The sequence below is a fragment of the Somniosus microcephalus genome, chromosome 10, assembly GCF_052327205.1.
Source record: "Somniosus microcephalus isolate GS21.2 chromosome 10, FLI_Smic_1.0, whole genome shotgun sequence".
Lineage (NCBI taxonomy): Eukaryota > Metazoa > Chordata > Chondrichthyes > Squaliformes > Somniosidae > Somniosus > Somniosus microcephalus.
The window spans coordinates 62,574,942-62,602,143 of NC_140996.1; the positions used below are offsets into that span (position 1 = coordinate 62,574,942).

At 40.4% G+C, this 27,202-nt stretch overlaps 1 protein-coding gene across 1 annotated transcript in view; it reads right to left on the reverse strand.

Moving 5' to 3' along the window:
• Nucleotides 1–1,971: 1,971 nt before the first annotated feature.
• Nucleotides 1,972–27,202, reverse strand: part of abcc4 (ATP binding cassette subfamily C member 4 (PEL blood group)) — a 516,746-nt gene continuing 491,515 nt past the window's right edge. Inside the window, exon 31 of the mRNA XM_085999895.1 lies at nt 1,972–8,096. Within this exon, the coding sequence (XP_085856021.1) occupies nt 7,989–8,096 (108 nt within the window). The 3' untranslated portion in view covers nt 1,972–7,988. The remainder of the gene's footprint in view (nt 8,097–27,202) is intronic.

A 27,202-nucleotide genomic window follows, 5' to 3' on the forward strand; every position in this document is an offset into this window, starting at 1 on the left:
AGACAGAGATCGATAGATTTTTCAATACTAAAGAAACCAAGGGATATGGGGTTAGTGCGGGAAGGTAGAGTTGAGGTAGAAAACCAACCATGATCTTATTGAATGGCGGTGCAGGCTCGCAGGGCCAAATGGCCTGCTCCAGCTCCTATTTCTTATGTAAATCTAAACACTTCAATTTAATTACTGCAACAGAGGCTTTAACTGTACATTGAACTAGAGAAATTAATACTGTATGTGAGGTAGAGCAAAAGTTGTATCAGTGTTCATATAATACAATTAACTGAAAAATGTGCTAAGTATGCTATAAACGAATCATTTATACTAGCCTCAATGCCCTTTCCCCCCTAATCACCCCCACCCCGCCCTCAAGATTTTGGTGCTCTCAGTGGAGTACAGTTCCATAGGCTCCAGTCACCCTCTAGTATCTTGCCCAAGCTTTGATTCGGAATGCTCACAGGTTATCCAACTGTAGAGGACGTCACAGGCATTCTTGATGCTGTTCTCACCCAGAGTCTGGACATGCACTTCTAGTAGGTGTTCCTGTACAGCAATCAGGAATGGGATCTCCACTTGATTTCCCCATCTTTAATCTGGGTTGCTGTGACCAATTGTAGTTGACCAACTGAGATCAGCTAACAGCACAGACTCAGTATCAAACCTGGAGCCTTCTGGCCTGTGTTCAGAAACTAAACATTTACCCAAAAGTTTCACATTACCTCATTCATTATTACCCAATATAACCTGCTGGGTAATTCACTGTAGATTCAACAAAATCCCATTGAAAAAGTTAAGAGTTGAATGGACACCTATCATACAAACAGACATTCATTGCAACACTAAACCCACAATAGCACCAAGAAATTAAAATCTACAGATTAATTATTCAGGTAAATTACTACATACGAGCTCTTTACCATAGAAGAAAAAAGCTTTATTTTTGTTACAGGGAATATACAATTACAAGTATGTTTTATGTTAATCCTGGAGTTTAGTGTCTGAACCCAAAGATTGTTGGCCAGCACTTAAGTATCATCTAGTTTACTAATACAATGCATGGCAGAGTGCAGCCACTATTTACCAGGTACTTTTAGTAAGTCATATTTGTAATCAGATATGGCTGATTTACAGGAATAGTTTAATTTAAGATTATTTCTAGTCTATGCTGTAACTGGCATGCTTACCCTATAATATTTCAAACAATGATAATAGTCAACATTTCATTTGGATGTAGTTAATCAAGTATCGTGACCCATCGTGATGAGCACAGACTTTACAACCACTTGCATATATTTAGCACCTTTAACGTAGAAAAGCATTCCAAGATCCTCAGAGTGGGAAGGAGAAAAACCCAAAGGGATCAAGACTGCCTAACTTAGATTTTAAATTGCAACATTTTTGATGTATGCTTCTCTGAAAAATAACAGGCTACATGTGTTTAAATGGGTTTGTGACCTGTCTCACTCTTTTTGATTATGAATCTCATTCATATTGTAATAATTCTAAAAATAAAAGTTCTGCTCAACTTTAATTTTGATTAAACAAGTAAAATTAAAAACTGGCTTTGAGATGCTGTGCTGATTTGTGAAACAATTTTAACTATTCCGGAATTACCTCGCGAAGCACAGATGTTGACAACAATGTATTGTACATAACTTCACAGAAACATCAAAGGCTCTACATAAACCATTGCACTACTGAAATTTTCTAAAGTGTCAAACAAAAGAGATTATAATAGAAGAGCACACTTTCATCTATTTTGTCAGAATACTTTATTACTAAATATTAATTGAATCCATATGTAAACATTACAACATATTTCAAATCAGAACCTGAATCAGCCATTATGGTGAAATACACTCAGACGAGTAGTTCTTCATCAACACAGATCACTTAACCCAGTCAAGTCTTCTTGATAAAAGCAATGTTTTAAAAAAAAGTTTAATGTCAACTAAACCTGACCAGTCAGGTGTGTAACAAATTATAATGAACAAGACGCAGAACCAAAAAGTTAACTTAAGTTCAAATAAAGTACTATATATGGAGACTTTCTAGAATTGAGGTTTTATACAATACTGTGCATCATCAGACTTGAAAGTAGAAATATTAGATCACAATAAAGCAACCTGCATAAAGTAAGCTAGTGTACACTTTCAGTGTCACGCATTGGGAGAAGAAAATAGAGGCATATCGGGGGCAAAGTTTATCATAAAATATGTGGATTAGGCAAGCTAAAAACAAAAAGTCACTCCTTATAGTCTTATCTTACTATATCTATCATGTGGGCATAGTGCACTAAACACACTCAAACCATGATCACTTATAACAGCGATGAGTAAATAGCAAAAGATGTTCAAAGATGGCAGTTTTAACAATTAAAAGCAACAAAAATACAGTAGTAGGAAATGTTGCAACAAAAGCACTGCTTATATGGGATCCTTAATTTCAATGCAATCATGGCCAATTTAGGTTCACTCATGCTATGTATGCAAACTTCTAAAAAATACAGAATCCTTTTTGTTTGTCCAAGTAGGTTTTATATGAGTACTAGCATTAGGAACTAAATCTATTTGGCCTTTCTTGTACTGCAGATTTGTATGTTTTATTAACCTACCTCTTTGACCAAGCTACTGGCCACCTCGGTGTCAAATTTTGTCTACTAATGCTCCTGTAAAGTACCTTAGGACATTTTCCTACATTAAAGGTACTGTATAAATGCAAGCTGTTGTTCTTTTACAATTGTCTGCTTCCCTACTGGCTATCTTAGACATCTTTATTTAACAAAATGAAGTCCATCTTGTATCTGTGTTGAATAGCAATGAATCTACACAGTTTAAAAAAAGGTGTCTCTACAATTTGAACCATATCTAAATTATAAATGTATTTCACTGCCTGCAGGTTGATACCAAGTTGGAACTATACCTAATGTAAAAATAAAATAAAAAGATGCACATTTCATTTTAAATTATATCTGACTTTACTGTGGTATTCAAGTACCTCAAAATCTGAATTTTATAAGAGGTTGTTAAAAATGTAAGCTGGTCTGTATAAAATTGTTTTTAGTACTTGAAATTGAAACAAACTTTTTTTTAATCCTGTATGTGTTCTAGGAATATGATGGCCAGGGCAGTAAATGGGGCACTGCAACTGCCTCGTCATCCCTGGACTAGCGAAGAGGAGATAAATAGACAGGATTCCTGCCTTTTCATTGCTTTCCAGTGACCTCTGCTGGAAAGTTCACAAGTGAATGTTGGGCAAGGACAAGAGCAGATTCAACTGCGACACTGCTTCCTTCACAGGAGAACAGCCTGCCAATGTCTAGACTCACCAATAGGAACAACAGAAATTTTTTTTGAAAGGATTTTTAGGAATAGGCAAAGGCCGATAGGCCAATGACTCCGTCCCTTTTTTGATAGATGAATGACACATAGGAGCTTAACATTTTTTAGGAACAGTGGGAAAAAAACGAAGAGGGTTCGTGGTAGGTTTGAAGCCTCACTCCAGCATGTGTTCATGCCTTCAGAAGAGATGGGGAGAAAATTAGAGAAAAAAATGACTGCATTCTATTTTTGGTCTGATGATGCTTATTTTGAACAAATACAGGAAAGCATAAGTAATTATTGAGTAATTTAAAGTTATGTTTTATTCTGGTTGGCCAGGAAAGTTGTGACTGATCCATGAACAATCTTGATCACATTTAAAAAATTTTAGGCATTTAAATTTTTTTTCACAACTGATTATTTTAATGAGAATTTTGAATTGTTCTGTACAAATACATGCATCATTAATATTAGCGGCACCAAATGGATGCACTGTTTACAAATTAATTGACAAAGGTGTGCCAGCTTTGTTTAATTAGTAGCACTTATGCCTTTGGGTCAGAAGGTCATGGTTTAAAACCATTCCAGGGCTTGATCCCATAATCTAGACTCAGGCTCCATTGCAGTACTAAGGGAGTGCTACATTATTGGAAGTGTTGTACTTTGGATGAGATGTTAAACTAAGATCCTGTCTGTTCAGGTGGATGTTACGTATCCCACGGTACTGTTCAAAAAGGAACAGGGTAGTGTTCCTGGTCTCCCTCAACCAATACCACAAAAAAAAATGATAATTTATCTTATTGTTTGGGAATGTTTTGAGCACAAAATGGCTGCCATGTTTGTTTGCACAGCACTTCACAAATTGAAGCATTCCAAGATGTGTTGATGCTACATAAATGCACATGATATTATACGTTGTCTGTGGATGATCATTTTTGCTTGGTATGGAGATTAAAGCTTACAGCTAGAAGGAGCCCAGAGTAGACAAATTTGAATAATAGTATGAAACCTAGGCTGCTTTCACATTGAACGTAGATGGGTGTTAAATGCACCAGTTATCAACATGCAAGTCTCGCACACCTGGTAAACTTGCCAGATTCACAAAATCCAGCCACTGCGCAGACACTGCAAAAAAAAAACACTGCCAGGTTTCTCCCAGTGGAGTATATGTCTGTATACAATGCCTGTATTTGTAAAAAAGTGATAACAGATTTCCAGTGGCTTTAAAACCAGGAGCAGGAAGTTTGCATTTTTGATTTAGAGCCAGAGAGTAGTTAAAACGCCTACATGGTGAATTTTCCAAGTAAACTGGTCTGCTAACGACTCCTATTTTAATACAGAACACCCAGAATTCCCAATTGTGAAAAAGGGTTTACAACCAAAATTTGTTAATCCATCTCTTCCCTTTTTAGGTGCTGATAGACCTGTTGGGTATTTCAGATATTTTCTATTTTTACTTAATACAGAACACTTCTTGCAGTGCAACTAATTCCTTATCACCACAGCAGAGATTTTCCAACTACTAGATTATTCAGGATTCTCTTCTGATGACCTGGTATGAGGTTGCAAGCTGAAATATGGATGTGAAGATTTAATAATAAAATTTCACCGATTAGATTGTAGAAAAGTTCTCTCTCACATCATTCCCCCATTCCTGCTTCATCTCTTTCTCTTTATCTGGGGGAATTGACAAGAGTTCAAACAGTTTCCTCCTGCCCCGAGAATTCATGTTCTGATAGACTAGGCTATTGAGAAGAAAAATCTATGTTTGCCTAAAGCACTATCCTAAACCAAGAAAATATTCAAACTGGGATTAAATTCAACAAGGATTCAAAATTCAGCCGGAAAGACTGGTTACATATAAGGATAACTCTTAAAAATATCAGTTACGAGTGAACTATATTAACAATGTCACAATGGAGAAAATGCTCATGTTTTAAGTAAGCGTATAGAAGTTTAAAGGTTATGACAGAATGCTGATTCTTATGTACAAGATAAAAAGTACATGTTTAGATTTTACACCATACCCCTTCCAGCTGATAACCACTTATCTGATTAGGAAAAAAATGCCAAAAATAAAATTCTGGCTAAAATCAAAGGTATGAATCCATGATGTGGAAACAGGGTATTAATAAATGTTGGTTAATAGATTATAGCATCTGTAGGATCTCTGAAGTATTTGCACAGATTACAAAAGGTATAAGGCAAACATTTCACACAAACTAAAGCAATAAACAGTCAAATTAATATACACATAGACATTATGATTCAAACACAAAACTCACTATTCATTATGGAAATCTGTATAACCCAGTTCGATTAAGGGAAAATTCACAACTGCATTTAATTCCTTCCTCAATTTTAAAACAGTAATAATTTGCAGCTTACGCTTCTTTATGTATAAAATAGAAAATTCAATAAAATCAACTAACAGTGGCCACATAAATGGAGTTTCGAGTGAATCCAGTTTAAAAATGCACCGTGAATGGTCTTGGATCAACTCTAATTTAGATCAATATATACATCACTTTTCCTGAGCTGAATCAACCATTTAGTCTGTGAACAGATGTAGAAGCAGGGCAAGTTGGTTTGAGTATAACTGATTCATTGCTTCTGACTCAGTCTAACCACTTGCATAATCCAGCATTTATGATGTATGCTGTCAGCTTTGAAGCATTTACAAAGGTTCACTCTTTTACATATTTGAAAATGGTTCTTGTTACATAGACTCCTTTGATAATGATTTTGTCAGTGCTTTACTAGTTGCTTTTCATATTAAAACACATACTCCTAGTTTATTTTCAGTTTGGACCTAAACACCATCAGTATCAACCCATACAAAGTTATTATATTCAACAATGGCCTGAAATCTAATCAAAATAATCTTTGGACCCATAGTAACCCTGAGCAATGAAAGCAAACATGCACATAAAACAGCACCCTATTGCACTTCTAATAGGACTTAAATTAATCAGCATAATAACATTTTCCTTGAAATGTTTTAATGCATTTATTATTCTTAAGTATCTAAACAGAAGGACTGTCATTTGAAGGCATTGGGGAAACTGTTGAAACACAGTATGCTATTTAACCAAACTTCTTATAATTTCATCCAAAATAAATGCTGCTTAACCCTGTTATCCTGAACAGCACAAATCACGACAGCGGAATTTTGGTAAAAAAAATACAGTGTAGTTAAGGGATTAACCAGCTGAGAAATTAAATGCCATTTAAAGAAAGCGTAAAAACAAATCATCCATGGCGAAATATTACAACGAAGATTCCTTATCGCATGTTATTGCTTTACCTCATTCCTTTTCTTATAATGACACCTAATAACTTCTACTGTACTAAAGAACAGTAAAATGCAGTAATATGGCCCATCTAAGGTATAAACAGACCATTTGTCCAGCTTTGGTAACTTTTATTATTGCTACTAAGGCACGAGTACTTCAAAATGTAGAAAGCTATTCCAGTTGAAGACTAAAGAAACCAGTTCAACTGAAGTTTTTTAAAAATAAAATAATAATCTCAAAAAAAAATTGCATTAGCATTGCCACTAAATTCAAGTTGAAATTTTCAGGAAGAATAACTGGCAGTAGGAGGACAAGTTCTATTGCCTGATGCAATCAAATCAAGTACTAGGCTTCATTGCTCCTGCATCACTTTAGACAAGGTGGTCCGAGTGCGACAGCATTTACAAGTTCTTCGTGGTCAACAATTTTTCCTGTGTATGTAGTTTGGGTTTGTTGTGTAAATTTTTAATTTGTAAATGTCGTTTTTAGTTACACTTGCTTGTGCATTTAACAGATTTCACTTTTAGCCGAGTCTTGCCATATTTCTAAAAATGACACAGAATAAAGTTTGCTTTGAACTATTGAATTTTCTGGTGTCCAGCTAACTCTCACCTAAAATGAAACCTGTAAAATGTAGACCTTTGATGCAATTAAAACTTGCCAATTAAGCAAAAGTAGTTTATTGCTTGTGACAATTAAGAACAATATATAAACTTTACACTAACTGAGATCTTTAATTTTTATGAGAGAACCTCTGATCTATAGCAGACAATATGGTAAAAGTAACAGTGAAGTACTTGTACACTATCCATGGTCTGCATGAACTCTGAATTAATAGACCAGGAATATTGAACAAACTGGGCCTTAGCATAAAATATGGATGGCAATTTATTTTGGTCGGGGTGGGGGGCAACCTACAGTGATAGTAGTCGCATGTAAATTCTATACAAACCTGACCTGGATCACCCAGTCCACCACGATAAGAGGTAATCATGAAGTCAACACACTTCAATTATTAAAGGGGAAATTTCTCTCCCTCCCAAATTTTCATATAGCTCTCCGGTTTAAAAAAAAAGTTTGATGTAACTGATATTATCTTTTTGGAGGCAAGAGTCCATTTTAGACAACAGAATAAGTACCTGTATATCTTTCGGTTTGATCTCAAGCTGAAATTCATATTTTATATTGCTAAATGCTGCAAACTGTAATAAAATCAGGTCCAATAATGGAAAGATGGAATTTTTTGGTGCAAATCATTACCCATTCTACAAGTCGTGTTTCTTTATGTTAAACAATGCTTTCTGTAAAAGATTTTGCCATAAGTGTTTTTTTTAACTGTTAGAACATAGATGTACCACTCCGCTCTGTCTTCTGCTCATAGTGATGTCTCAAAGACAATACTGTTAGGCGATACAATTGCCGAACCATTGGCTAGTATTTGGTCAGTCTGTGCTCCTTCTAAAGATTTCCTTTTCAAGTGCACCTGTCAAAGGAAAGAAAAACAGAATCTTGAAATGGGTTTCTGAACATATTCCAGCAAGTTCTCATAATCCTATTATTTCAAGTGTAATAAAAAAGTCTCAAATGTCAGTAATTCCTAGTTGTTCCATTCTTGAACTGTGAAACAGATACACTAAACCCTTTGATTAGAACCATTTTTCTTAGCTCACTGTGTACAGTAAAGAATGGGATATTTTCCTCACACTTTCACTCAATGTCAGCACCAAGCATTCTCAGATCAGGTACAGGTTGAAGCACCTTCCACAGATCCTCAACAACATGCCTTAATCCAACCTCAACTGTGATATGTCTATTTCCTAGAACAACCAGCCTTGTGGACTCTGACAGAATAGCTAATTTGTAAAGAAATATGGGCCAAATGGCCTCCTTCTGTGCCATTATGACTCTTTGTTATGACTCTATGAGTGATTTTTGACCCATTGGGCCTAAACTCTATCCTAGCTCGAATATTGAATTGGCAGTATTCAGCCCAACACATCAGCCAGTTCCCTTCATTTGCATTATATGATTTTTGGAATATTTTCTTGCAATTTATGTTGGACTTTTTGATCATACAAGTTATTTAGTCAGGTCGCTTGCTGGATGTTAGTATTTATTTGTCTGCCATTGTATAGCTTTCATTTTTGTCAAGAAATGCTCCTGTAATCCTCAAAAGGTTAAAAATCAGCTTCACTTAGTGGATTATCCAGGAATTGAGAAGATCAGTCCATGGATTTAGGGTGGATTTCACAATCACAAACCTATCACTGTCACTGCAACGTAGTAAGGTACATGTTGTAAAATGAGGCTCCCAATGTCAAGCTTCGCTTGTCTGGAGCATGGAGCAGATAATTGGGCATAGAGGTTAGTGTGCCCAATTCTCCACTCTGCCCTGGGAGCCTCATTTCACTAAATATACCCTAGAATCTATGTCAAAATTAACCGACACCAAAGGGTAAATTCCTGGATCCTGTGCTCCCAGTGGAGAGCTGTGCTTGACGGGAGCATGAGTTGAAGATAGGACTTCAACAATGTCGTGGCGATTTTCTGTGACCTACATTTCCTTCAAATACAGTCCTCCGTTGGGAAAACCTTCTTAGTACAATATATTTTGATTAATCAAGAGCAATGAAAAAATACTGCAATATTTTGTAAGAGTAAACAATGCACAAGGCAATTATGGTTCATGGTTTTGACACAGAGAGAGAAAAACAAAAACTGTATACCTGAAGTATTAAAATATATCAAATATTTCAGTGTGCGTCCAATATAGAACAAAACGCACAATGCCAATCAACCAGAACTACCAACCAGCTTAAAAAATTTGATTAAAACAACTGAAAAAGGTTTATTTTAATGTACAATAAAAAATCTAATATTTAATTTGGGTAAAGAAGTTCAAAATTTGTTGGATTCATATCAATACAAATTCAGGCCTGCTGTATATACCTTCTTGGGTTCAGTGGTGTTGGTCAGTAAGTGGTCTGAGCATCTTACTTTTATGGGAATTGACTAACGCTGTCCTATATCTACTGGCATGGTAGCATAACCCAGGATGCAACAATAGTACCCTCTTGTGACCTGAACCAGATATTCCAGAATTTTATACGGTGTATTTCTTCAATCTCTGTGAAGGCAGACCAAGGCCTGATATGAATTGATAAGGTGCTTTATTTCACAGCAAGATAAACACAGAATGGCAGTTATGATTGGACTCATTAATTCAAACAATACAACCAATCTTCACACAATAATACAAAATAAGGAACAGACCACGCTTCCCACATTAGTGTTTTGTCTTGTGTGACTTAAACATTCGGACCATTCTCTCCTGCACACCAACTTTCTTGTAGCATTTTACTGCCTGGCTGCCTCGCAGTATTCTGCTTCAAAAAAAACTCTGCATGATTTCAGTGTGTTTGAACCTCTCACTATTCACAGCCAGAAAGAAAAGGCCTGCCAGACCTCATGCCCAGCACTTAGGACCAGTGACTCCCCAGCACACTGGATGTGAAGTGTTTTTTGATTACTGAGACAAGCTAACAAATTTCTTATTATTTACATGAGGAAACATCATGAAAGCTAGCTCTTTTTCTTTTTAGCTTGCATAAATACACTATGCTTTAAAACATAACATTTAAAGTAACTCTTTTCCCCAATCCTTTCTGTGGAAAAATGGTTAAACCATCCCAAAATGTGATAGCCCCACACATCATCAGGTCAGGTCTCTTTTAGGATAAATCTTGTAAATGATTTCCTCCAGGAACATATCTGCATTAACTACAGAACATGGCAGACTACTATATTTTTCATCAGGCTTTGAACATAACCCTAAGGTGCAAGACTCCCATTGTTTATAGAACTACTTAGAAAAGAAAAAGTAATGCACAGGAGAATTTAAAGCATACATCTTAACATTTTTCGTGTCACAGTAATTGTAATAATTATTGATCATACATGCCGATACATTTTAATGTTTTATCAATATCAAATGGCATGAAAAAGGTATTGCTATGATAAGCAAAATCATTTCATGCAGTTGAAATTGAAAGATAAATGAAAAAACTGGGTAACAAAAGGTAAGTAAATCTAGTTTCTGCACAAGGATTTCTCATTTTCTAACATGAAATGAACAAAATAGGTTTGGACAGTAATATCAGATTAGAACCACAACATTGTCAGAAGCATGACTGACAAGTGTAGATACTTCAGTATTATTTGTATTAAATCTCCACATTGAATTTGTTGCGTAAAGCAGTTATTTGAGTTGGTAAATCAGAGCTATGAAAAGAACCACTACAATGAAAAAAAAGAAGCAGCCTGACAATGACTGAACCAAGCAACATCTTGAAAATGTAAAAAAAAGTGATACTGAAGTAATAAGGTAGTCATATGTTGAGCCCTTGAATTGTTATAGTCTATCAAATTCTACTTGTGCCGAGACAGATGTAGGTCTTCTGATAAACGGAAGAACTGAATAAAAAGGAAATGAAATGCTATCAGTTTTTACCGTCCTATAATGGCCACATTCCGGCCATTTTTCACACTTCCTTGGTATCTCTGTTCTTTGACAAGAAAACATAACAAAAATGAACTGATGTCAAGGCTACTTCAGCTTTATCTGAAATGTATTCAAGAGAAAGAATACATTAATAAAAGATGTATTTACACAAACAAAAGTGAAATCATTTTTGTTGAAGTTTAGAGAGAAGCCAGTTTACTATAAAAATGACTATCAAGTCCCAGAATTAATCTTTTCTTTGTCTGTACAGGTCACTTTTAATACGGCATTGAAATAAAGGGTTTTCAGACAGCAAGTCATTTTTAAACTTTAATTCAAGAACTCCTCAAAAAGGTGTGCTATTTCTACACCAATTTTGAAAAGACTGAAATTATTTTGGTTCTTTAAAGAATACTGGGAGGTACAATTCCACGTTGGAAATCAGGGCCTTTCATAGACCTATTTGTCATCAAACACGAAGGCCGGAATTTTCTGGCGTCTGTGTGGGCGGGACTGGAGGCGGGTCGGGGGTGAAAGTTGAAATAACTTGGGAGCGTGTCAGGAAGCCGCCATCATCCCGCCTCCACGCATCTTTCCCTTGGGCGAATTTGCCAGCGTGGCAGTGACCCGAACGTCAGAGCGGCCGAGCTAATTTAGATCATTATTAGGTACTTGTCAGACCCATAAGCGACTTTTTAACCCTACCTTTCAAATTTCCCTGGATAACCACGGGAATCACACAGCTCGGGAACCACGGCCGCCATTTCGCCTACTGAGGCGGGTCGGTGGCGGGGTGCGACCCCGCTGCTGGCGCCAGCCCGCTCTGTAGAGTGATCTTATGATTGGGTTTGTTGAGCCCGCCCAGCGTGTTTCCCGGCCAATTGAAGGAAGCGGGCCTGATGATGCATCATCAGCTGGTTTCCTTAAAGGGACCATGCGCAAATTGATTTTGACAGTTGTGCTGTCAGTGTTCTCCAGCACTAATGTGCTGCAAACACAGACAAGTACTGCACAAATGTACACGGCTGCACCCAGGCTCTCCTATGACTCCCTCCATATAATTATGGAGGGAGTCACAGCACGCAGGGAGGTCCGCTTCCCTTCCCATGGGCGGAAGAGACCTCCCCAAGAGATCAACACAGTCTGGTTGCACATTGCACAGGAGGACACAAGCAGAAATGTCATTAGGAGGACCAGGCTGCAGTGGCGCAAACCTTTCAATGATCTCAGTAGATCACAAAAGGTTACTGCCAAGCCACACTCAACCTCATCCTGCTGTGCCATTCATCACATCCCCATCACTGTGCCTTCCCTACCCTACTCCTGCACATTCTTACTCACACCAACTTACCTTGCACCTCCAGCCATCCCTCTCTATCTACATTATCACTTCCCCATCTCACTAGCCACCCCTCACACTCACCCTCATCCTAGTCCAATCATAACAACTAACAACACACAAGGGTTTCTGTTAATATGCTGTCAAACATTGAAATCTTTACTTTCAACACTTTGCATTTTTGGACAGATTTGTGTGCACCTTTGGAAGTGGCTGAGTGAATTGCAATGAATGGTGAGACACAACGGTAGCCCCCACAATGGCGATGAGTGTGAAAGGAATGGCGTGGACATTGTAGGGATGCTTTATGGTGTTGGTGTGGGGTGGTGCCAACCTGGTGCATCATGTTGGCAGCCAGAGTATACAGCGTCAAGTGAAGTAAATCTGGCTATATTAAGGCCATCCCTGGTGTCCCGGGCAGCAATGTGGTTGGGTGCTGATGCCCTGTGCAGCATCAGTTGATTGCGGAGAAGGTTGGTGCTTTGTTGGTGCTGCTGGTGTTGGGGCTGATTGTGGTGGGATTCTGAGGACCAAGGTGAGATATTTTCAAGGGCACCGATGCTGATGGAAGGTGAGGTTTTTCTGGGGCCATCCGCATGCTTCAGGCAGGAGCCTCATTCTAACTTTTAGATACCAATGGATGGAGCATGAATTATGAATGCTCTGCCCATTGGGAACGGATGTTGACTGGCGTACATAACGGTCCTTAAAAAAAAATCACTGCACGCTGCTCAGAAAAAGTTAGGTATTTTGTTTTTTAAATAAAACTTCTGGCCTGTTATCAGTCGATCTGTGCCTGTGACTGCCTCCTTCACCCCACCCCCCCCCCCCCCGACCCACCCCATGAGAAAAGTTCTGGCTCGGCTCAGAGGTGGAGCTGCTGGAATTCCAGCCTCGCCCGACCGGTGAGCTGTCGGTGAGCACCTGATTAGCGCTTGCAGCTCACTAGGATTCGGGAAATGAAGCCCGACCTTAATTCAAAATGGCTTGGGCCGCTCCCCAGGGACTTCAGTGGGTGGTGAGCCCTCCTACCGCTGCCTGCATGAAGTGCCCCCATAGTTAAAATCTACTCCCTTGTGTTTTCTCCATAAGAGCATAAGAAACAGGAGCAGGAGTCAACCATTTGGCTCTTCGAGCCTGCTCCGCCATTCAATAAGATCGTGGCTGATCTTCTGCCTGATCTCCACTTTCCTGAACTATCCCCATATCCCTTGATTCTCTTAATATTCAAAAATCTATCGCTCTCTGTCTTGAGTATACTCAGTGACTGAGCCTCCACAGCCCTCTGGGGTAGAGAATTCCAAAGATTCACCACCCTCTGAGTGAAGAAATTTCTCCTCATCTCAGTCCTAAATGGCTGACCCCTTATTCTGAGACTGTGACCCCTGGTTCTAGACTCCGCAGCCAGGGGAAACCCTCCCTGCATCTACCCTGTCAAGCCCGGTAAGAATTTTGTATGTTTCAATCAGATCACCTGTCATTCTTCTAAACTCTAGAGAATATAGGCCTAGTCTGCTCAATCTGTCCTCATAGGACAATCCCCCCATTCCAGAAATCAGTCTGGTGAACCTTCGTTGCACTCCCTCTATGGCAGGTATATCCTTCCTTAGGTAAGGAGACCAAAACTGTATACAATACTCCAGGTGTGGTCTCACCAGGGCCCTATATAATTGCAGTAAGACGCCTTTACTCTTGTATTCAAATTCTCTTGTAATAAAGGCCAACATACCATTTGCTTTCCTAATTGCTTGCTGTACCTGCATGTTAACGTTCAGTGATTCGTGTACAAGGACACCCAGGTCCCTCTGAACACCAACATTTCCCAATCTCTCACCATTTAAACAATACTCTGCTTCTCATTTCTCCACATTATATTCCATTTGCCATGTTCTTGCCCACTCACCTAGCCTGTCTCTATCCCCTTGAAGCCTCCTTGCATCCTCCTCACAACTTACATTCCCACCCAGCTTTGTATCATCAGCAAACTTGGATATATTACATTTAGCCACCTCATCCAAATCATTGATGTAGATTGTGAATAGCTGAGGCCCAAGAACTGATCCTTGCGGTACCCCACTAGTTACAGCCTGCCAATCCGAAAATGACCCATTTATTCCTACTCTCTGTTTTCTGTCTGTTAACCAATCCTCAATCCATGCTAGTATATTACCCCCAATTAGCAGGAACGGTAGCATAGTGGTAATGTCACTGGGCTAGTAATCCAGAGGCCCGGACTAATGATCCAGAAACATAAGTTCAAATTCCACCACGGCAGCTGGGGAATTTAATTTCAGTTAATTAATTAAATCTGGAATAAAAAGCTAGTATCAGTAATGGTAACCATGAAACTATCGGATTGTTGTAAAAGCCCATCTTTAGGGAAGGAAATCTGCTGTCCTTACCTGGTCTGGCCTATATGTGCCTTAAAGGAATGTATAGTTGTTGTAAATTATGTATTAATTCTTTAAATGCTAGCCATTGCTCGTCCACTGTCATACCTTTTAATGTAGTTTCCCAATCTACCTTAGGCAACTCGTCCCTCATACCTACGTAGTTTGCTTTGTTTAGATTTAAGACGCTAGTTTTGGATTTAACTAAGTCAATTTCAAACTCAATATAAAATTCTATCATATTATGGTCACTCTTCCCTAAAGGCCACTTTACTACAAGGTTATTAATTAACCCTTTCTCTTTGCACAATACTAGATCTAAAATAGCCTGTTCCCTAGTCGGTTCCTCAACATACTGATCTGGAAAGTTATCTTGCATACATTCTATGAATTCGTCCTCCATACTATTACTGCAAATTTGGTTTGCCCAGTCTATACGTAAATTAAAACCCCCAATGATTACTGTATTACCCTTGTTACATGCGCTTCTAATTTCCTGATTTATACTCTGCCCTACATTACAACTACTGTTTGGGGGCCTATAAACAACTCGCACCAATGTTTTCTGCCCCTTGCTGTTTCTTAGCTCCACCCAAACTGATTCTACTTCTTGATTTTCAGAGCTAAGATCCTTTCACTCTACTGACTTTATTCCATCCTTTATTATCAGGGCTACCCCTCCTCCTTTTCCATTTTGCCTATCCTTTCTAAAAGTTATGTATCCTGGAATATTTAGTTCCCAACCATGGCCATATGCATATCCAGACTCCCAAGCACAACAGATCATACACCACTCCAGAAGGCATTCCTACAACCACCTGTATTGTTCAAGACTTCAGCAGAGATACAGATCCAGCTGAACTTTCACAACCCATTGAATTACCAAGAGGGGAGCACATAGCATATAGAGGAGGTAGAACATCCACCAGGTGAAGATTGTTTGGATAGGTCATATGGAGTTGCATATGTATTAGGTACAAAGATCAGTGGGCCTACTTTTAAGCTGAGGATAATAGAAGACCAGCTCCATGTTCATAGTGTTGGGCCACCATGCACAGTGATGGAAGTGAGGTTGAGCAGGGTGGATACATCCATATTGAAGACCTCCAGGTCTGAATTCAATGCCCACAATTCAAATGAGTACTTCCATAATGCGCTGAACATACTAGGTTTAGTGAAAAACTCACTGAAATGGGGACTGAAGAAAAAAAGGGATTTTGCTCCACAATCCTCTATGACCTGACATGGGGTCTTGGGAGAAATCAAACAGTCAACTACAGGGAGGACTTTACTTAAGTTACAGATGCATGGTGTTCTGTGGCATCCTTGAAGAGATGCCCACAACCAGCGGCTTAGGTACGACACCCCAAAAGCAGGATGTTGGAATTTTTAACGTAGCCTGTCCCTGGATTTCATGGAGTCCTGGCCATTTTGCATCTGGTGCCTCACAGGAAATCGAGGCGCCTTCTGTGATGAATGGTCCAGTTACTCCTCGCACTGATACTTTCAGGGAGTGTTGATCCCTCCGTCATTCCATATGATAATAAAAAAGTCCACTATTCTCCAAAATATCTTCCACCAGTAATAACTGCCATCAACAAAGTCAGCACAAAGTGCACCAACACATGCACATACTCACAGGATGGAAGAGGCACATGGTTTGCATGAGAGGAAACCATAAAAAATGCATGGCAATAAACACAAATGTTCATGTCACCATTGCTACTTGTCAATTCGATTTCATGTATGTCTGATTAGGTGTAGGGCAACAGTAACTACATAATGAGAGTAGTTGCCAGCATGACAAAGAGAAGACAGGGTCAGTTATGGCTAAAGAATTATTGTATCCTACACTTGCGATGTACAAATGTGTGTAAAATATCACAAGGCAATTACCTCCTTTTATTATATTCTTTTTTAGCTTTGTTGATTGCGGCTTTGCATTGATTGGACATGTTTGCCTTGCCGTTGAGTCTATCAAGACTCCTAAGTCTCTTTTAGCTTCATTCCTAGCTATTTCAACACCATTCAGTGAATATGTATGTTATCTATTTTTCATTTATAATTTACATGTGTCTATTTAAATTTCATTTGCCATATCTTGTGGGTGCTTGGTTGTTTTGATCAGTGAGCATTCATGACTGGCTTCAGTTACACCAGTATATGACATTATTTGCTTTGATATGGGAAGTTCCTTTAACTGAAGTGGGTGTCAATCACATAACCTTTTATTTACGGTGCTCCTCAACTGAAAGGGCAACGGTACTGTGTTTGGCAAAGGCTTGCTCATCTTAGCACCACCTGTGACAGGTCTGCAGGCCCCTTTATATGGGGAAACTATAACATGGTACACTTAATTAGATCAACTTCTCACCCCTTCGTTCCCTGCAGTTAATAAGCTACATTCGGGTATTCTGGCACCATTTGCAACCTATTTCTAACATCGGAAACAAGCGTCAGAGTTGCAACTCACTCTCCCCTCCCCCATAAAATACTTTTACATATGTGGCATGACATGTTCCCCGCCAAGTCACACACCACCCTGACTTGGAAATAGATCACTGTTCCTTCATCGTTGCTGGGTCAAAATCCTGGAACTCCCTCCCTAACAGCACTGTGGGAGTACCTTCACTACACGGACTGCAGCAGTTCAAGAAGGTGGCTCATCACTACCTTCTCAAGCGTAATTAGGGATGGGCTAAAAGTGCTGGCTTTGCCAGCGACGCCCACATCATGTAAATGAAAAAAAAACCATGTTATTCTACCATTGGAACAAATGACAGCAGACAGAAATTTGCGCCATAGGGGTTAAATCTTTTATTGAATTCTCTAACTCTACCTTATGGTATCCAGGATCAGCCTCATTGCTTTTAGCAATAACACTGGGGGGAATCAGCCTTGTTGCTTTCCTCTGGCTATCTCTCTTATGTTGTGATAAGAATTGCGTGCAGTACTCCAAGGTTATGTACAACTTCAGCATGCCTTCTGGGGATTTGAACTCAACTGTGGCAACTTGGGTCAGCTGGTAGCACTCTCATCTCTAAGTCAAAATGTTGTGGGTTCAAATTCCATTCCAGGACTTGAGCACAATGGGCCAGAAATTCGGGTCGGAGGCTTCCCGCGGGCGCAAGCCCCCGACCTGCACTTACATAGCACGCCTGCCGTTGTGATGTGGGGCCGCGTGGGATTCCGATCCTGGGCCTCCTCCAGCTGCCGGTGTGCAGTGCCTACGTAGCCCAGCGGCGAAGTTAGTTTGCAGCGTCCCCTGGGATCACGTGGGCCATGGGGAGCCAATCGGAGCAGGGAATCTCTATTCATAGATTTGACAGGAAGACCTGTCAAATCTATGAATAGAGATTGGCCCAAAACCTAAGTAAAACTTCAAATAAATTTTAAAAAACTATAAATTACATAAATTAACTATTTTAAACAAAAATTTTAATTTTTGAAAAAATTAAAGTTTTTAACAGGGCTAAAAATAAACTTACGTTTCTTTAAAGTATTTTAAAATGATAAACCTGTGGAAAAAATGTTTTAATTTTACTTAATTAACCTCTTACCTTGTTAAAAGCAGGCCTTGCGACTGCTTTTTTCACGCGCAGCTGCTAGGGACTTACCCGCACGGAGAAACCCGTAACAAAATCGGAAGTTCCAGGCATATGCGCTGCCTCTCTGGCGCACGCGTTTGACCTGTGAATCCCTTCCTTCAAGGGAACAGAAGTTCCGGTTTCCAGCGCATGCCCAGTGCATGCATGAAACCGGCACTTTCGTTGGCGCTAGCGTGAGTACACAGCGCGTACTCACCCGTGGGGACCCGAATTTCTGGCCCATTATTTTGGTTGACACTCCAGTGCAGTACTGAGGAGGTGCTTATGCGAGAGGTGCCATACTGGTGTCTTGGGTAACATTCCTCCATCAACCAAGAGGATGAAAACAGATTAGCAGGTCATTCTGTATGTGTACAAATTGGCTGTTGTGTTTGCTTACAGGACAACATTGACTGCATTTCAAAAGTAATTAATTGGTAAAGTGCTTTGGGATGTTCTATGGACATGGCAATATGTTATATAAATGTAACTTTTTTTTAAAAACAGTCTTAATAATATAATCCAGTATCTGGTTGAAGTGCCTCAGAAGGTTATAAAGTTTATAATACAATTATTGTCGTTATACTGCAGCTGGTTGGAATTTGTTCTCACAATGCTTGCCTAAATTCCATTAGGGTGATTACTCATCAAAGTAATACCATATAAGAACATAAGAAATAGGAGCAGGAGTAGGTCATTTGGCCCTTCGAGCCTGCTCTGCCATGCAATAAGATTATGGTTCTCAACTCCACTTTCAAGCACTATCCCCATGTCCCTTGATTCCCTTAATATCCAAAAATCTATCGATCTCTGTCTTGAATATACTCTACCCCAGAGAGCTGTGAAGGCTCAGTGATTGAGAATTCCACAGATTCACCACCCTCTCAGTGAAGAAATTTCTCCTCATCTCAGTCCTAAATGACCGACCACTTATTCTGAGACTGTGACCCCTGGTTCTAGACTCCCCAGCCAGGGGAAACATCCTCCCTGCACCTACCCTGTCAAGCCCTGTAAGAATTTTCTATGTTTCAATGAGATCACCTCTCATTCTTCTAAACTCTAGAGAATATAGGCCTAGTCTACTCAATCTCTCCTCATAGGACAATACCCCCAACCCAGGAATCAGTCTGGTGAACCTTCGTTGCACTCCCTCTATGGTAAGTATATCTTTCCTTAGGTAAGGAGACCAAAACTGTACACAATACTCCAGGTGTGGTCTCACCAGGGCCCTATATAATTGCAGTAAGACGTCTTTACTCTTATACTCAAATTCTCTTGTAATAAAGGCCAACATACCATTTGCTTTCCTAATTGCTGCATGTTAACTTTCAGTGATTCGTGTACAAGGACACCCAGGTCCCTCTGAACACCAACATTTCCCAATCTCTCACCATTTAAAAAATACTCTGCTTTTGTATTTTTCCTACCAAATTGGATAACTTCACATTTCTCTGCATTATATTCCATTTGCCATGTTCTTGCCCACTCATTTAGCTTGTCTATATCCCCTTGAAGCCTCCTTGCATCCTCCTCACAACTTCCATTCCCACCCAGCTTTGTATCATCAGCAAACTTGGATATATTGGGCCGGATATTCCGACCCCCACGGGTGCGTACGCACCCATAGGGGCCTCGCAGGTGCTGGTTTCAGGCATGCAAAGTGCATTGCTGAAAACCGGCACTTCTGATCTGTCAAGAATTCTCTTGACAGATCATCCACCTGCCTGGGAGAAGGGCCTCTGTGGGGGGGGGGGGGGCGGGGGGGCAGGGGGAAGAGTTCCGCTTTCTGCACAACTTCTGCCCACTGAAAGTCTTTAAAAATCTTGCGCCTGGTAAAAGCAGGAGTAAGGCCTGCTTTTACCAACATAAGAGTGCAAAAAATACATTGTTCCCCACTCATTTATAACTTTTAGCCCCGTAAAAAACTTTGATTGATGTAGATTGTGAAAAGCTGTGGCCCAAGCACTGATCCTTGCGGGTATACTGTAGATGGAAAGCCGAAGACACTTTGGGGCAAGGTAATATTACTGGCCTATAAGAAATGCATTTATGTTCTCGTTGGCAATGTCTCAAGTAAAAGAAATACATTTAGACTAGCCTGTGACAAAGTATTACAATAGCCTACTTTTGAGAAGACTGATTGAGGTAGTTTTGGGAAAGCAGTTCTAGTTCCCATAATTGAATAAACAAAACAGGAAAGGAGAGCAGAGGAAAGAGTAAAGTAAGGGAGGACATTGATGGCCAGGCAATAAATAGAGTTATAGAATGGTAGTTTAAAAAGATGGTTAAAAATAAAGTGAGAGGAACTGCTATTAAAAATGAGTTAATCTGTTTGCACAGCAATGCACACAGTGTCCGTAATAAAACAGGGGAGGTGGAGGCAATCATGCATTGCGAGGAACCAGACATAGTAGGGATTACTGAGACATGGCTGCAGAAAAATCAGGACTGGTAATTAAACAATGCAAGGTATAACATATTTAGAAAAGGGGAGGTGCAGTAGCTGTACTTATTAGGGAACAACATAATAGCAGTAGAAAAAAGTGACGCAACTGTCAGCAAGACAGAAACAGAATCCATGTGGATAGAGATAAAATATAATAAAGGATTAATCACACTAATAGGGGTAGTCTACAGACCACCTAATAGTGGAAGGGATGTAGAGGAAGAAATATGTAGACAAATTAGGGAAATTAGTAAAAAACATAGAATAATAATCATGGGGGATATCAACTATTCAGATATTCATTGGACAGAAGAGGTAGGTAAAGCGGATAAGGGAATGCAGTTCCTGCAATATTTACAGGGCTCCTTTCCAACCCAATATGTAAAAAGCACAACAACGGAGGATTCACTATTGGATCTAGTAATGGGAAATGAATAAGAGCAGATAAGAGAAGTAAAAGTAGGGGAATATCTAGGCAATAGTGACCATAATATAATACGCTTTAAGATAATAATTGAGAAGGACAGAAGTATGACAAAGACCAGGGTAATAGATTGGAGAAAAGCTGATTTTGAGGGGCTGAGAATAGAACTTGGGAAAATAAAATGGACAACAGTATTGGCAAACAATGATGTCAAACAGCAATGGGAAACATTTAAAACAATATTCAACAGAGTCCAGGAAAAATATATTCCACTAATAAACAAGAACAAGCTAAACATGAATGACAACACCGTGGTTCAATAAAGCCATAAGGGAAACATTGAGGGTAAGGAAAGAAGCATAAATTAAGTACATGGACAACGGGGGAGAGCATGATAAGAGAGAATATGAAGGGATTAGGAGAGAAGTCAAAAAAAATTAGGAAGGCAAAGAGGAACTATGAAATTAAATTATCAAGGAACATAAAACAAAATATTAAAATATTTTACAGGCACATAATTAAAAAAAGGAAGGTCAGGATGGGAAAATGGCCACTAAGGGATGGTGAGGATAATACTACAGGCAGCAATAGAGAGATGACAGAGATATTAAATAATTACTTTGCTTTAGTATTTATCAGGGAGATAGAACAGGTGGGCATGGCATCGGATGATGAGATTAGTAATGAGTTAACTGCATTTAAAATAAAACGAGGAGATATACTAAATAAGCTAATGAAAGTCAAAGAAGATAAAACTTCTGGTCCAGACGCATTACATCCGCTATTTTAAAAGAATCTAGGGAAGAAATAGCAGAGGCATTACTACACATATTTAGTCATTCATTGCAAAAATGTGTCGTGTCAGAGGACTGGTGGATAGCTAACGTAATACCTATATTTAAGAAGGGCGATAGAACATGTCCAGGGAACTATAGGCCAGTCAGCTTAATATCGGTGGTAGGAAAAATAATGGAATCCCTACTAAAGGAGAAAATAGAACATCTAGAAATGAAAAATATAATAATTAGTCAGCATGGATTTCAATGGGGAAAGTCTTGCTTGACCAACCTATTTGAATTTTTTGAAGTAGTAACAGAGAGAGTAGACAAGGGTAATGCAGTAGATGTAATTTATCTAGATTTTCAAAAGACCTTCGATAAGGTACCACATAATAGACTAATGAATAAGGTCAGGGAATGTGGAGTCAGGGGACAAGTAGCAGAATGGATAGCTAGCTGGCTTCAAGACAGAAAGCAGGGAACATAAGAACATAAGAAGTAGGAGCAGGAGTAGGCCATATGGCCCCTTGGGCCTGCTCCGCCATTCAATAGGATCATGGCTGATCCAAACCTAGACTCACGTCCACTTCCCTGCCCGCTCCCCATAACACTTAATTCCCTTATCAGCTAGGAAACTGTCTATCTCCGTTTTAAATTTATTTAATGTCGCAGCTTCCACAGCTCTGAGGTAGCAAATTCCATAGATTTACTACCCTCTGAGTGAAGAAGTTTCTCCTCATCTCAGTTTTGAAACGGCAGCCCCTTATTCTAAGATTATGCCCCCTAGTTCTAGTCTCACCCATCAGTGGAAACATCCTCCCCGCATCCACCCGATCAAGCCCCCTCACAATCTTATATGTTTCGATAAGATCGCCTCTCATTCTACTGAATTCCAATGAGTAGAGGCCCAACCTACTCAACCTTTCCTCATAAGTCAACCCCCTCATCTCCGGAATCAACCGAGTGAACCTTCTCTGAACTGCCTCGAGAGCAAGTATATCTTTTCTTAAATATGGAAACCAAAACTGTACGCAGTATTCCAGGTGTGGCCTCACCAATACCCTGTATAACTGAAGCAAGACTTCCCTGCTTTTATACTCCATCCCCCTTGCAATAAAAGCCAAGATTCCATTGGCCTTCCCGATCACCTGCTGTACCTGCATACTAACCTTCTGTGTTTCATGCACCAGGACCCCCAGATCCCTTTGTACTGTAGCACTTTGCAGTTTCTTTCCATTTAGATAATAACTTGCTCTTTGATTTTTTTCTGCCAAAGTGCATAACCTCACACTTTCCAACATTATATTCCATCTGCCAAGTAGGGGTAAAGGGTAGCTATTCACAGTGGCAGAAGGTGGGTAGTGGTGTTCCACAAGGATCAGTCCGGGGACCACTGTTGTTCACAATTTATATTAATAATTTAGACCTTGGAATCAAAAACACAATTTCTAAATTTGCGGACGACACCAAATTGGGAGGAAAGCCAATACTGAGGAGGACGGCAACAAATTACATGAAGGCATTAATAAACTTGCAGAAGAGGCATATAATTGGCAAATGAAATTCAACACAGATAAATGTGAGGTATTACATTTTGGTAAGAAAAATAGGGAGGTCACATATTACTTGGAAAATACAAATCTAAATGGGGTAGAGGAACAAAGGGATCTCTGTGTACGAATACACAAATCACTAAAAGTATCAACACAGCTTAATAAGGCCATAAAAAAAGCAAACCAAGCACTAGGGTTTATTTCTAGAGGGATAAAATTGAAAAGTAGGGAAGTTATGCTAAACTTGTATCGAACCTTGGTTAGACCACACTAGGAGTACTGTGTGCAATTCTGGTCGCCATATTATAAAAAGGATGTGGAGGCACTGGAGAGGGTGCAGGGAAGATTTACAAGGATGACACCAGAAATGTGAGGGTATACACATCAGGAAAGGATGAACAGGCTGGGTCTCTTTTCTCTTGAAAAGAGAAAGCTGCGGGGTGACCTAATAGAGGTCTTTAAAATCATGAAAGGTTTTGATACAGTAGATACAGAGAGTGTGTTTCCACTTGTGGGGAAGAGCAAAACTAGAGGCCATCAATATAAGGTAGTCATCAAGAAATCAAATAGGGAATTCAGAAGAAACTTCTTTACCCAGAGAGTGGCGAGAATGTGGAACTCGCTACCACAGGGAGTGGTTGAAGTGAATAGTATAGATGCATTTAAGGGGCAATTAGATAAGCATATGAGGGAGAAGGGAATATAGAGTTATGCTGATAGGGTTAAATGAGGAAAGACGGGAGGAGGCTCGAGAGGAGAATAAGCACCAGCATAGGCTGGTTGGGCCGAATGGCCTGTTTCTGTGCTGCATATCCTATGTAATCCTATGAATTACGCAAAAACAGTAATGACGTGTTCAAATGTCTGCATCCTCAAGCTAGTACAAATTTCACAACCAGAGAATTATATTTTTCATTATGAAATATTAGTGCAGAGCAGACGCTTTCTAGTTGTAAGCACTGGACATTTCTTAAGTGATTGATTATCTCAAATTATCATAATTTAATTTAAATGATTATCTCATTTTTCTCCTTTGCCATTCCCTGTCTAAGGGCCGGAATTGCCGGCGCTCAGAGGCCAGGTTTGGAGGTGGGTCCGCTGTCAAAATAGCAAAGATTGACAGCTGGTAGGAAACCTGTTGTGAGTTGAGTCTGCTTTGATGTATCTGATAAGCTGACAGCTGCAGAAGTGGTGTAAAGGATTCCATGTTGCAGATGTTCAGTTTCAGAGCTCAGAAACAGTTAGTTATTGCATTTGTAAGAGATATAGGGGGAGAAATTCAGTATCGTCCCGTTTGGGGCGCAATTTATCACCTTCGACTGCAAACTTGGCTTCTATCACCCCTGGAGGTGGTTGGAGTGCTAAATCAGGTGCTTCACACCTTGCTTAAGGCACTAACGCCGAGGAGCGAGGCGCTACCTCAGAGCGCTAGTGAAGCTCATGTGATGTCAGTCAGCAATGGAACACAGACACACTGGCGCCGGCCAGTTCTTAAAGGGGAGGGTCGATCTTGCTCTCCATCCACTCCCTGCTCATTGCAGCCTAGAATCTCGGCCTGGAGAGGCCTGTACATCAATTAAGAACATAAGAAGTAGGAGCAGGAGTAGGCCATACGGCCCCTCCGGCCTGCTCCGCCATTCAATAGGATCATGGCTGATCCGAACCTAGACTCACGTTCACTTCCCTGCCCGCTCCCCGTAACCCCTAATTCCCTTATCAGCTAGGAAACTGTCTATCTCCGTTTTAAATTTATTTAATGTCGCAGCTTCCACAGCTCTGAGGTAGCAAATTCCATAGATTTACTACCCTCTGAGTGAAGAAGTTTCTCCTCATCTCAGTTTTGAAACAGCAGCCCCTTATTCTAAGATTATGCCCCCTAGTTCTAGTCTCACCCATCAGTGGAAACATCCTCCCCGCATCCACCCGATCAAGCCCCCTCACAATCTTGTATGTTTCGATAAGATCGCCTCTCATTCTTCTGAATTCCAATGAGTAGAGGCCCAACCTACTCAACCTTTCCTCATAAGTCAACCCCCTCATCTCTGGAATCAACCGAGTGAACCTTCTCTGAACTGCCTCGAGAGCAAGTATATCTTTTCTTAAATATGGAAACCAAAACTGTACGCAGTATTCCAGGTGTGGCCTCACCAGTACCTTATTGCCCATCCCTAATTGCCCTTGAGAAGGTGGCAGTGAGCTGCCTTCTTGAACTGCTGCAGTCCGTATGGTGAAGGTACTCCCATAATGCTGTTAGGTAGGGAGTTCCAGGATTTTGATCCAGCGACGATGAAGGATCGGCAATGTACTTCTAAGTCAGGATGGTGTGTGACTTGGAGGGGAACTTGGAGGTGGTGGTGTTCCCATGCGCCAGCTGCCCTTGTCCTTCTAGGTGGAAGAGGTCGCGGATTTGGGATGTGCTGCCAAAGAAGCCTTGGCGAGTTGCTGCAGTGCATCTTATAGACGGTACACACTGCAGCCATGGTACGCCGGTGGTGGAGGGAGTGAATGGTTAAGGTGGTGGATGGGGTGCCAATCAAGCGGGCTGCTTTGTCCTGGATGGTGTCGAGCTTCTTGAGTGTTGTTGGAGCTACACTTATCCAGGCAAGTGACGAGTATTCCATCACACTCCTTACTTGTGCCTTGTAGATGGTGGAAAGGCTTTGGGGAGTCAGGAGGTGAGACACTCGCCACAGAATACCTAGCCTCTGACCTGCTCTTGTTGCCACAGTATTTATGTGGCTGGTTCAGTTAAGTTTCTCGTCAATGGTGACCCCCAGGATGTTGTTGGTGGGGAATTTGGCGATGGTAATACTGTTGAATGTCAAGGGGAGGTGGTTAGACTCTCTCTTGTTGGAGGTAGTCATTGCCTGGCACTTCTGTGGCGCGAATGTTACTTGCCACTTATCAGCCCAAGCTTGAACGTCGTCCAGGTCTTGTTGCATGCGGGCATGGACTGCTTCATTATCTGAGGAGTTGTGAATGGTGCTGAACACTGTGCAGTCATCAGCATACAACCCCATTTCTGATCTTATGTTGAAGGGAAGGTCATTGATGAAGCAGCTGAAGATGTTTGGGCCTAGGACACTCCCCTGAGGAACTCCTGCAGCGATGTCCTGGGGCTGTGATGAATGTATAACCAGGGTCACCTCATTGGAACAACCTCTCTCACCACGGACAGATTGCTTCTGTCATCTCACCTGCAGCTGCCATCTATTGCAGCAACATCGGTGCCTTTGAAAAAACACACCTTGGTCCTCTGAATCCTTCCACGATCAGCCCCAACATCAACATCACCAGGCACACCAACAACATCACCAACCATCACCTGATGCTGCACTGGACACAGGGCATCAGCCCCTGACAACATTGCTGGCTGGCAGGCCAGCGATGGCATCACCATGGCCAGATTTTTTTATTTATTTTTTGTCCCTTAATTAAGGTTTTTTTTTCTTTTACGCCGCCCCATAGCTGGGGGGGACCATCACCACCCCATTACTGGGGTGTGATACTACACTTCATCTTAGCCAAAAGTTCCATGGCCAGATTTACTTCACTTGACGCTGTAAACCC